The sequence below is a fragment of the Dipodomys merriami genome, unplaced genomic scaffold (genome assembly GCF_024711535.1).
Source record: "Dipodomys merriami isolate MVZ:Mamm:240054 unplaced genomic scaffold, mDipMer1.0.p SCAF_2, whole genome shotgun sequence".
In the NCBI taxonomy this organism is placed as follows: Eukaryota; Metazoa; Chordata; class Mammalia; order Rodentia; family Heteromyidae; genus Dipodomys; species Dipodomys merriami.
In genome coordinates this window covers 41471181-41484389 of record NW_027203381.1, presented here as the reverse complement: position 1 = coordinate 41484389, position 13209 = coordinate 41471181, and the positions used below count along the sequence as shown (strand labels likewise).

Genomic DNA, 13209 nt, shown 5'->3' with positions numbered 1-13209 from the left:
TCTTCGGCAAAGAAATTTCTTTTTCTTTTTTCTGGCAGTAATGGGACTTAAGTCAAGAGTTTCATGCTTTTTAGGTAGGCTCTTTTTCACTTTTGTTTTGTTTTGTTTTGTTTTCCAGATAGGGCCTCTCATTATTTACCTCTAATGCCTCTTTTTTTATTGCCAGTCCTAGGACTTCAACTCAGGGCCTGGGCACTGTCCTTAAGCCTCTCTGTGTTCAAGTCTAGCACTCTACCACTTGAGGCACAGCACCTCCTGGCTTTTTCTGCTTACATGGTACTGAGGAATTGAACCCAGGGCTTCATGCATGTTAGGCAAGCACTCTACCACTAAGCCACATTCCCAGCCCCAAAGCCTCACTCTTATATATCTTGCATAGCTTGGGTTATACATCCAGCTTTTTAAAAAATTGTTCTTGCTAACTTTTTGCCCTGACTGGTTTTTTAATAAGTTTTTTTATTGTGAAAATACTGTACAGAGGGGTTACCGTTACATGAGCAAGGTATCAAGCATTGTTGCCTCCTCCTTTGCTTTTCCCCTACCATCCCTTCCCTCCCACCTGCACAACTATACTTCCCCACCTCCTTACCACTCCCCTCCCCCGCCTAAATTGTAAAGTTTGTTTTTCAACATGGTGTCTTGTACATCTCATTGTTGCAATGGGTCAACCTGTATCCCTATTTAAACATTTTGTTTTTTCCCTTCCCCTCCACAAATTATAGCAACATCAAATACAGTGAAAACAGGGGGTTATACCGTGGGGGAGGGATATACGAAGCAATAAAGAAATCATCTTATAAATATGTTAGAAACAATAGCAAGAAAGAAAAAACATTTGAGTCCTTATCTTGGGGTTCATTTCGCCTACCATCAACTTATCTGACCATTTCTGCTTGTCTCAGACATATACCGGTTAAGGCAAATAAGGGAAACCATGGGACCCATGTTTCTTTGGGCCTGGCTTACTTCACTTAATATAATTTTTTCCCAAGTCTTTCCACTTCCTAACAAATGGGGCAATGTCATTCTTTCTGATGGAGGCATAGAATTCCATAGTGTATATATACCACATTTTCTTGATCCATTATCCACTGAGGGGCATCTGGGTTGGTTCCATATCTTAGCTATGGTAAATAATGCTGCAATAAACATAGTTGTGCTGGTAGCTTTAGTATGGTCTTGTTTGTGATCTTTAGGGTAAATGCCCAAAAGTGGGATTGCTGGGTCATAGGGGAGCTCTATGTGGAGTCTTTTGAGGAACCTCCATACTGCTTTCCAAAGTGGTTGAACAAGTTTACACTCCCACCAACAATGCAGTAAGATTCCCTTCTGTCCACATCCCCTCCAGCATCTGTTGTTATTAGAGTTCTTGATTATAGCCATTCTAGCTTGGCTGAGGTGGAATCTCAGTGTTGTTTTGATTTGCACCTTTTATGGCTAGAGAGGTTGAGCATTTCTTCATGTGTCTATTGGCCATTCTTCTTTCCTCTTCAGAGAAGTTTCTCTTTAAGTCTTTAGCTCACTTATTTATTGAGCAGTTGTTTCTTTGAGGATTTGTTGTTGGGGGATTTAATTTTTGAGTTCCAAGTATATTTTAGATATGAGACCCTTGTCCATTGTGTGACTAGTGAAGATCTTCTCCCAATCCGTGGGCTTTCTATTGATCTTGCTAGCTATGTCCTTTGCCATGCAGAAGCTCTGCAATTTCATGCAATCCCATTTGTCCAACCATTCTTTGATTTGTTGTGTTTCTGGGTTTCAGCCTGTGCCAAGGAGACCTAGGGTTTCTCCTATTCCTTCCTGTAATGTTTTCAGGGGTTTGCTTTGATTCCAATGTCTTTGATCCATTTGAAGTTGATTCTGGTGCAGGGTGATATATAAAGATCAAGTTTTAGTTTTCTATAGGTGATTAACCAATTTTGTCAGCACCATTTACTGAAGAGGCTGTCTTTCTTCCATTCTATTTTTTTAGCTCCCTTACTGAAGATTAGATGGCTTTAGGTCTGTAGGTTCATTTCTGGGTTTTCAATTCTATTCCATTGGTCCTGAGGTCTGTTCTTATGCCAATACCAAGCTGTTTTGATTACTATGGCTTTGTAGTAGAGTTTGAAATTTGGTATTGATATTCCTCCAGCACTGTTCTTTGTGTTGAGGATCATTTTTGCTATTTGGGGTCTTTTATTGTTTCATATGAATTTTTGGATTGCCTCTTATATTTCCTTGAAGAACAAGTTAGAATATTGATAGGTATCGCATTGAATTTGTAGATAGCCTTGCCATTTTCATGATGTTGATCCTTTCAGTCCAGGAACTTGGGAGGTTTTTCTACTTTCTAAGTTCTACTTTGATTTCCTTTTTCAGATTTTTAAAGTTTTCGTCATAGAGGTCCTTCACTTCTTTGGTTAATTCCTAGGTATTTTGTTTTTTGTGTGGCTATTACAAAGGGAGTTGCTTTCCTGATTTCAGCCGCGCTTTTCTCATTGTGGCATACAGAAAAGCCGTTGCTTTTTGAGGGTTAATTTTATGCCCTGCTACTTTGCCAAAGTTTTGAGTCTGCTTGAGTAATTTGGGAGTGGAGTCTGTGTGATTCTTTAAATACAAGATCATGTCATCTGCAAAGAGGGAGAGTTTTACTTCACCTTTCCCTATTTGAGTTCCCTTTATGTTTGCATCTTGTCTTATTGCTATAGCTAGGCATTCGAATACTAAATTGAAGAGAAGTGGAGAGAGTGGACATCCTTGTCTCATTCCTGACTTTAAGTCAGAGGAAATGGCTTTAGTTTTTCACCATTAAGTATAATGCTGGCTGTAGGTTTGTCATATAGCCTTTATTATATTGAGGAATGTTCCATGGATTCCTAATTTTTCCAGAACCTTCATCATAAAGGGGTGTTGGGTCTTGTTGAATGCTTTTTCTGCATCTTTTGAGATAACCATGTGGTTCTTATTCTTGCTCTTGTTGATGTGATGAATTATATTGTTTTGCGTATATTGAACCAGCTTTGTATCACTGAAATGAATCCTGTTTGATCGTGGTGTATGATTTTTTGGATGAATTGTTGAAGTTGACTGGCCAAAATTTTGCTGAGAAGTTTTGCGTCAATATTCATCAAAGAAATGGGTCTATAGTTCTCTTTCTTTGATGAGTCCCTGCCTGGTTTTGGGATGAGGGTTATGATGGCTTCATAGAAAGAGTTCGGTAGTGAACTTTCAATTTCATTGGAGAGTTGGAGGAGTATTGTTGTGAGTTCTGCTTTGAAGCCCTTGTAGAATTCCGCTGTAAATCCATCCAGTCCTGGGCTTTTCTTAGATGGGAAGTCTCTTATTGCCGTTTCTATTTCAATGCTTGATATGGGCCTGGTAAGTTGGTTTAACTCATCCTGGTTTAGTTTCGGCATGCCTGACTGGTTTTGAACTCTGCTCCTCTGGATTATAGGAAATTTATGACATTTGCTTTATAGACATGTCTGGTAAGCTAAGTGATCTAAAATGCTTAGAGTGGAAGATTCATGTTCATGTTATTAGTTCTTCAGTAATTAGAGATTGTTGGATATTTCCCAGTCAGGGAAGTTGTGGGTATGACTAATAGAGTGTACTAAATACTCTCACAAATCATGCCAGTGAATCCTGACAAGGACTCTATGAAGCAGTTACTTTTAATATCACCAGTTTAGAGAGGGAAAAACTTAGAGATTCAAATAAACACCAGTGTAAGTACTTAAACATAATTGGAGCCTAAGCATTTTGGTGCTAAGGCCCATGCCATTAGCTTTAAGGATAGTCATGAAACAGACATACCCCTCTTCCTCGTCCCCGATACCTTAAAGTGAACATATAAGGTCAGGGAATTGGAGGTTCATTGTATGTGTGACACCTTGTCTGATTTGCATTTTTAAAAGATGTTCCTTGGTGTTGGAGTAAAATCAGATTGTAGAAGCCTAGGCGTGGAGGCAAGGGTCCTGCCTAAGTGGGCATGAGTTGAGATGGAATGGCAGCAATGGAGCCAGTACCTGAGACCCTGTGCAGGCTGTTTTCAGAAGTCCCATTTGATCTCTCCAGCCACATCCTTGACAGGTTCACAGTGCTGTGACCCTTCTTAACCATCATGTTTGGTGCCTATGAACTTGGAATTTCCTCCTCAATGTTTCAGACCAGAAGTAGCAGCCATAGGCTGTGTATTGCAGGGTTGGAGGTGATAAGTGTGGCTGGAGCTGCTGATGAATCATCTGTGGGGAGCAAGGAACACATCTGCAGTGTGGGTGTTGTTCCTCATTCAGTGTGGCACACATTAGGGAGGGTCCTAGAGCAAGGCCATGGAGCACACTGTAAGTGGTAATAGCCATGGTAAGTGGGAGATGTCGGTGACAATTATGTTCCTCATCCCAGCAATGTGTTAGAGCTCAATTTCTGAAGAATATTTATTTTCTCACATCCCAATTATCCCTGCACTTGCTATGAGTTGATCTGAGAAACTTCTCAAGCCAGACAAGCAACTCCCTTTCTCCTTTCTTCTTTCTTTCTTTTTCTTTCTTCTTTTTGCCAGTCCTGGGACTTGACCTCAGTGCCTGGGCACTGTCCCTGAGCTTCTTTTGCTCAAATCTAGCACTCTACCACTTGAGCCACAGTGCCACTTCCAGTTTTTTCATTTATATGCTACTGGGGAATTGCACCAAAGACTTCATGCATGCTAGAAAAAATATGCATATTCCCAGTACAACTCCCTTTCAATTCCATGTATCCAGTGGCCTTGCAGATCAACAGGTATGGGGAAAGAAGCCATGAATCAAAGCACTCCGCTTCTGCATGCACATCTGTCTCTCTACACTTCTGCATCCTGGGGCCTATCTTCTTTCTGCACATGGTGAGCTCAGCATGAGGATGAGGGAAAGCTGGATGGAGCAAGAGGGATTATGCTTGGCTTCGTCTTTCCTCTGCAAGATTCAAAACACTCTGATGCTTTCCAGGAAATTCCTGATGACTTACACTTAAGGTAGCTAATAACAAGGGCTCATTAAGACACAGTTGCCACACTAAGAATTAAGAGCTGACCAGGCACTGGTTGGCTCATGCCTATAATCTTGGCTACTCAGGAATCTGAGATCTGGTTCAAAGCTAGCTCATCAAGCAAATGTTCCTCATCTGCCTTTTGTGGAGCTGGGATTCTTGGTGTGAGCCACTGCACCGGATTTCATTAGAGGTTCTTGATGTTCAGTCTCCAAGATGATGGGTGGCAGTAAGAATTAGATCTGTTACTAGAAAATACATCTAAAACTTTTCTCAAGGTAGACTACTGGCTTGGCACTTTAAAGTCATTGGTCTGGTTTGAGTTGCTTTATGGTTCAAGGTTCCCAAAGCTCCAACATCTCTGAACACAGGTGGAGGATTTCTGGCAGTGCAAACCTAAGGCTGCTTGAGTCCTGGTGTTGGTTGTTTCAGTGTATTTCTGGAGCTATGGCAACCTTACCAGCCTCATAGATACCTTAGCATTTAAGATTCCCAAGCTGAATTTCTCAACAGACTTTTATGAAACAGAAGAAAAGGTTTTTTTGTCATATTTATTGCCAGATTTTTTTATTAGACCTTTCCATAATTCTGTATCTCTTATGGGGAAACACACATGGTAACTTCCCCAATATTAATAATTCTGTATCTCTTATGGGGAAACACACATGGTAACTTCCCCAATATTAATCTCTATTCCTAGTTAGTCAGAGGGTTGAGAATCAGAGGATCATGGTTTGAAGCCACTCAGGACAGAAAAGTCCATGAGATTCTATTTTAAAAATAATACAAATTTTTTAAAGCCAGGTGCTGGTGGCTACACCTGTAAACCTACCTACTCAAGATGCTGAGACATGAGGATCACCATTTGGAAATAAGAGTCTCTTGGGCTTTACTGCCCCATCTGGTTTCAATTAACCACCCAAAAAAGCCAGAGATGGAGCTGTGGCTAGCCTTAAGCTAACAAAAACCCAGGGACAGCACCCAGGCCCAACACACAAACAGACACTGGTGGCTCATGCCTATAATCCTAGCTACTCAAGAGGCTGAGGTCTGAGGATTGCTGTTTGAAGCCAGCCCAGACAGGAAAGTCTATAAGACTCCTACCTCCACTTAACCACCAAGTGATAGAGCACTAGCCTTGAACACAAAAGATCAGAGACAGTGCCCAGGCCCTGAATTGAAACCCCAGGACTGGCAAACAAACAGCAAAAACCTGAGCTAGAGGTGTGGCTAGTCATGGGCAAGAGAGTCAAGCATGCTTGAGGCCCTAAATTTAAACCCTGATACTGGTAGAGAGAGACAGAAGAAACACAGTAACTTACAGGAGATAACTTGACAACAAAAGTCCACCTTTCCTATCTTTCCTAAATGTCCAAGACTATGTAACAAGCCACATTCCCAGCCCATCCTCTCCCATCTTTTAAGACTGATTCTGTTCTGTTTCCTCAAGAACATTCAGCCCGGGCTGGGAATGTGGCTTAGAGATAGAGTGCTTGCTTAGCATGCATGAAGCTCTGGATTCGATTCCTCAGTACCATATACATAGAAAAAGCCAGAAGAGGTACTGTGGCTCAAGTGGTAGAGTGCTAGCCTTGAGCAAAAGCAGCTCCGGGACTGTGCCCAGGCCCTGAGTTCAAGCCCCAGGACTGGCAAAAAAAAAAAAAAAAAAAGAAAAGAAAAAAAGAAGAAGAAGATGTAGAGGAATCACAGAAAGAGATTTCTAGAAGCCAAGGTATCAGCAGGGCTGGTTTCCTCCAGGGCCTCTCTCCTTTTCCACCTCATTTATTTTGCTATGTCTGTGTCCTAATCTCTTATAAGGACTCATTAGATGAGGGTCCATCCAATGACCTCATTTTAATTTAATTACCTTTTTCAAGACTTTAGCTCCAATGGAGGATAATAATATGATCAATATACATTCATTAATGTATGTCTCATGTGTTAAATGTTTTAAAATTGGAGATTATGTAAGAAGATAAATATATCAAGCCACTGTGACAGGGCATGTTTATCACTTTTTTTTTTTTAATGTTTTAGGTCCTCCTGGTCCCAGAGGCCCAAAAGGTGACAGAGGATCTCAGGGCCCTCCTGGTCCCACTGGTAACAAAGGACAGAAAGGAGAAAAGGGGGAGCCTGGTCCCCCTGGCCCTGCGGGTGAGAGAGGCCCAATTGGACCAGCTGGCCCACCTGGAGAGCGCGGCGGGAAAGGCTCTAAAGGCTCCCAGGGCCCCAAAGGCTCTCGTGGGACCCCTGGCAAGCCAGGCCCTCAGGGCCCCAGTGGTGACCCAGGCCCTCCGGGTCCACCAGGCAAAGACGGACTCCCTGGCCCCCAGGGCCCTCCTGGTTTTCAGGGACTGCAGGGCACTGTGGGGGAGCCTGGAGTACCTGGACCACGGGGGCTACCGGGCTTGCCTGGAGTGCCCGGCATGCCAGGCCCCAAAGGGCTTCCAGGCCCCCCAGGCCCATCTGGGGCTGTAGAGCCCCTGGCCCTGCAGAATGTGCCAACACCAGTGCCAGAGGCCAATGGTAAGTCCCAAGTCCTCTTTCCAGCTTTGATTTGCTTGGGGATGGTGGTGAGCAGACAATGTGTGTGTTCACAATGGAGCCAACCCCCCCAGAAGGAGCCTCCTTAATTTAATTTAGTAGTGAGGTGCCAGGTGAGGTCCCACAGTCTCAACCCAGTCACTCAGTAGCCTGTGTTTCTTTCCCAATACTATCAGTTCTCTGGAGGAGTCCGGCCCTCTGAAGATAAGGAAACACAAATACTTCCTTCAAGGCAGCCAGTGCTGGTTGGCCACTCCCTGACCATCCTGTCCTCATTCTGCCCACCCCCTAGGGACAAACTGTCCCTCAGTGAACTCCATCTGTATCACACAGAATTTCTGTGATGCCGTCTAAATTCAATTCCTTTTTGAAAAGGTGTCATGGTACCTTTCAAATATTTGGCAAAACTTACCTGAAGGGAGACTCTGCTTACCTATTTTGCACCAAAAGTGTGGATTTGGTCTAGGTTCTCACATCTAGTTGTTCATAGGTTCCAGGTGCCCCAACGCGATACTCCTCAGAGCCAGCTTTCTTCTTGTTATGCATTATTTCTGTCACTGTAAAGCACTAATCCAGGTACAAAGGAACAAAGATCTAGTCATAGGACTTTTCTGGTTCTCACTACTGTGAAATCAGGCCCAGACTCGCACAGATTGGCATGGGGCTGGGACTATAGCATCTTAAACATAGCTAAGGAAATATGAAGAGCTTAAAATGTATACTACAAACTTTGTATTCCTAGGCTGTCCACCGCATTGGAAGAACTTCACAGACAAATGTTACTATTTTTCGGTGGAAAAGGAAATTTTTGAGGATGCAAAACTTTTCTGTGAAGACAAGTCTGCACATCTCGTTTTCATAAACTCAAGAGAGGAACAGGTAAGGTCTGCTGCAGACGTGTGGGGGGTGGGAGCTATCATTCAGGGATAGCTTACATCAGGAAGTGGCATCTTGCTGGGGAGTCAAAGACATCAAAAATTCATAGTCATATAAACATGGAAGTCCATGATATGGCCTTCTTCAGGAACTACTCCATGCATTTATGGTGCTGGAACTGGGAACTCCAGCTTCTCAAGCTCAGAGATGGGAGGCTCCTCCCACTGGCTGTCTCAGAGTTCACAGTGAAGCAGAGAAGTGTGAGCATGCCACCAGGCACCTGTGGAGAAAGAAACGGATACATGAGCACTATTGGGATGGGAGTTGGGGAATCAAACATGATCCACGGGGATCAAGAAGATTGAGGAGGCAGGGCCTACCTATGGCAACGGTAGTAGCTACTTCCTCTCATTAGGCCCTCTGCTACATGTTTTCTTCTTTCAACCTGACAACAACCCTAAAATAGAGGTCTTAGGATCCCCATTTTACAGATAAGAAAAACTGGGGCACAACAAGGTTGAAATGATTTACTTACAGGATGACAAGGAAGTGTAGAGCTTAGACTGAGATTCAACTAATGACAATGCCAGTGTTCTTCCCTTGGTGCCACCATGTTCCAGGACCTAAGCATCTTCCAACAAACCCAAACCTGAAGTCGCATTTCTTCTAGAAACTGACCTAGAATCATCCAAAGGGGAGCAGTCAGGTGCCTGGGCCTAAGCCCAGCTCATCCTCTTGTCATCTTTTTTATACAGCCTTAAAGACACACTGCACCAGGCCTGGCCGAGAGAGAAGCATCATAATGCTATGGCTGTTCCCATAAGTAGAACCCAGGAGGTTCTACTGGTGGCCCAAGGGCTTCATTGAGCTGTCCTGGAGATTTGAAGGAGTTGCATTACTTCGTATCACTTGTAAAGTGATGCAGCTTGAGAGTTTAAAAAAAAAAAAAGTCTAAGCCCCTAAAACAGTGTCCCAACAAAATAAATGGTACTAAAACGAGGATGGCAGGGGGCTGGGAAGGTGGCTCAGTGGTAGAGCGCTTGCCTTGCATGCCTGAGGCCCTGGGTTCGATTCCTCAGCACCACATAAGCACAAAGAAAAAAGCCGGAAGTGGTGCTGTGGCTCAAGTGGTAGAGCGCTAGCCTTGAGCCGAAGAGCTGAGGGACAGCGCCCAGGCCCAGAGTTCAGGCCCCACAACCAGACCGGGACCCCCCCCACCCCCAAAAAAGAGGATGGCATAAACACCCTTGTTCAAGTGTCCTTTATCCCAAATGTTGAAAACAATATTAATACCATCATTAGTCTTGATAGAAATAGTAATGTGCCCATTCTGATTTATTTTTCAGCAATGGATAAAGAAGCAGATCGTGGGGAGGGACAGCCATTGGATTGGCCTCACAGACTCAGAGCAGGAGAACGAGTGGAAGTGGCTGGATGGGACACCTGCAGAGTACAAGTGAGTATTCAGAAACCTCCATAGTGCTCAGATACTCCTTCTATCTACTGAAACCAGTTGCCTATATCCATAGGGAAAACTGGCTGACAGGTGATAGGCTGTCCAGTAGAGTTTTCCTCTTTGGTTTACATGGAATGAATTTTTATTTCTGAGAGAGAAAATCGTAAGACTCATAAAACTACACAGTCATGTTCTTCTGTTATGAGGAAGGTAATGAAGCTTAGACAATCTTAAGTATATTCTGCTTTCACCCAGATAATTTTTTGACAACTGAGGGTTCCTTTCAGCCCATTACTACTGGTGTATCTAAACTGATTAGAGACCCAGGAAACTCAAGTGCACCTCAAAAGTTGCACTACAGGAAAACCATCTCCTAAAGGACTTTAGAGCTCTCAGGTCCCTCCCCATCCCTACAAGTCAAAGGTAATTCTACCCATTTGAATCCCATTTCTTCTCCCTACTTGGGCCTTGCCACTAGAACTCTTTCTGAGCCTAGCCTTTTGGGGCTGTTCTACCCAGGAGAGGAGAAAAAGAAGCTGTTTTAGGCATTGTGATAAGACTTGTATCCGTGAAATAGTGGCATTGGGTCAGAGGTGATAGAGAAGCTAGATAGTTCTAAAAAATGCACACATAAACAGACAGCTTTGTCCTTTTGAGACCATGTTTCATGCATGGGGCCTAAGGCAAATTCAGTCTAATGCATATACCACCTCCCCTGAGACTTTTTTTTATGTTTAAATCCACTTTCTTCTCACCTTGTTCTCCACATGGATGAATCTGAAGAATATCCTCAAATGTTGATGTGGATCATTTGGAGATCTTAGGTCTGCCCCAAAAGTGAGCATCTGCTGACCTGGTAGATAGATACTCTATCTGCTCTTCTGTACTTGGAAATTATGCCCTAACATACTCTGGCACTCAGGAATTCTCTGGTACTTAGCATAGCAGGGAGGAACTATGGGAGACTCAAAACAGTTGTGAATATTGTCATCTATACACAGCCATGGAGGGCTGGGAGTGAGAACAGGAGGTAGAGATGATTAAAAACAAGACAAACCTATTTTCTTTGCTACACAAGACAGCCAGGATTTTTTTTTCATCCCAATAAATGAAGGAAAAGTCTATGTTAGATTCACCAAGAAATTCATTCTTTAGCTTTCTTCCAAGAAACTGGGTTGGCCCTCATGGAATATATTGAGCTGGAACACCACAGTGTATATGCTAGCTCTTCCAAGGTGAAACTTTGCCTGGAGTCTTGGGTGATTTGGAAACATTGCTACCCCAGGATTACATCACCAGACACATTACTAAGAACTTGTCCTCAGCCCCAGCCTTCCAGCTGGCCCCCCAAAGCTCCAGCTCCTGCTCTCTTCTCACAGCAAAGCTTGTGCCTCTTTTTTTTCACCCATATGCATATAAACCTTCCCAGATCAAATTCTAAATGCAAGAAATTAGACATCGTGTGAAATCTCAATAACTGAAGGCTAATAAATTTGACACATAACAATAAATGCTGCACATATCAGCAGAAGAGCCAGTAAAATCCAGAGGAAGCGCAAAGACTCTAGGATCAACTGAGAGCTGGGGTTCAGGACGTGACCCTGCACTCAAAGCTATGAGACCTTTCCCCTGGTGAGGTATTCCACCATGTAGTATCTGCCCCTCCCTGTGTGTAAAACATACTTGACCAAAGCACTGTGTATTTTGAAAAAGATTTTTACACACACACACACACACACACACACACACCATTTAATACAGGGCTTACCATGTGGGAAGTACTCGAGACGTATCACCTCCAGGTACTGGTGGTATTCTTATTTTGATCATAATTATCGTGTTAAAATAGTACTGTTACTATGCAATTCTTGTTTTGTTCTGTCGCAAGTCTCACAGCAAGTTTGTGAGGAAGATAAGAACATTTCCTGTTGAGACCTGGGAAGGGCTGCAGGCTTTCTAAGGGCCTTCCATCAATACCAGTCTCTCCAAGTACTTCTTCATCTATCCAGACTTATTTTTATATTCCTTTTCTCGGTTTCTGAGGTCTCTCTCCTGCCCATAGCAGTCATTCTCTACATCCAGCCATCTAAGAGATTACTCCCAAGAGGGCAAGGCCCTGAGTGCAATTATTTATACCAGCAAATCAGGTGTCCTAGAAAAACAGACACATTTCTAGAAACACACCCTAACAAGACTGCATCACGAAGAAACAGAAAGCCTGAACAAGTCAGTAATAAATAAAGAGGCTGACTTAGTGATCAAAAATCTCCCATGGAAGAAGAAACTAGGACCAGAGCCTTCGCGGCTGAATTGTACTAAACATTTGAAGGATTAGTACCAATTCTCTTAAACTCATAAGTTGATGGGGCTGGCATCATCTCAGACCTTGCCTCTACCACAGAGGAATTAAGTGTCACAGTCACAGCTTTCTTCTTACCATTTTTCTCCAACACATACACAGCCCTTTTCAAATTACTTAGGGACTTTGTGGTTACTGTGAAGGAAGAAATATACAAAGGATAACAGGCCTTCCACTGCATTTTTCTTTTCTTTTCGTAGGTCCTATGGCTTAAACTCAAAGCCTGGGCACTGTCCCTGAGCTTTTACTCTCAAGGCTAGCACTCTACCACTAGAGGCCCCGTTCTACTTCTGGTATTTTGGTAGTAAATTGAAAGTGAATCTCACAGGCTTTCCTGCCTGATCTGGCTTTGAACCATGATCCTCAGATCTCAGTTACCTGAGTAGCTAGGATTCTAGGCCTGAGCCACCAGCACCCAGCTGCTTCTGTTATTTCTGACTTGATTCAGAAAGGCAGGGGTGGAATAAACAGACAAAAAGGAACATGACAGGGAATAGGTGTCCAAAGCATAGAGCACATACAGACCTGAAGCCAGGTTTATTTTCCCTGAACTCCTCAACTGACTCACTGAGCCTTGTGCTATTTCTAGGTTAGGGCAAAGCAGGACCAGCTGGAGAAAAGGGACTGCATGAGAGGGACTCTGCAATAGTCTGGGACAATGCCCAGGCCAAGTTCTCACATACTGTAGGTCTGTCTTGCTCATGTAACCCCTCTGTACAGTATTTTTACAATAAAAAACATACAAAAAAATAAGTAAAATGGCCAGGCACCAGTGGCTCACCTGGATACTCAGTGGTAAACCACGATAATCTTGAGGATTCAAAGCTAGCATGGGCAGAATAATATGTGACTTACCTACAGTTAACCACCAAAAAGCCAGAAGTAGAGGTTTGACTCAAGCAACAGAGCATTAGCCTTGAACGAAAAAGCCACGCAAAGAGCAGGAGGCTCTGAGTTGAAACCCCAGTAC

The 13209-nt window shown here is 43.3% G+C and overlaps 1 protein-coding gene across 2 annotated transcripts in view; it reads left to right on the top strand.

The window, feature by feature from the left end:
• Positions 1-13209, top strand: part of Colec12 (collectin subfamily member 12) — a 168886-nt gene that overhangs the window by 147671 nt on the left and 8006 nt on the right. For both annotated transcript variants that reach the window (XM_070029465.1, XM_070029466.1), the window contains 3 exons: positions 7042-7530; positions 8291-8427; positions 9771-9880. In XM_070029465.1, the coding sequence (XP_069885566.1) occupies positions 7042-7530; positions 8291-8427; positions 9771-9880 (736 nt within the window). The remainder of the gene's footprint in view (positions 1-7041; positions 7531-8290; positions 8428-9770; positions 9881-13209) is intronic.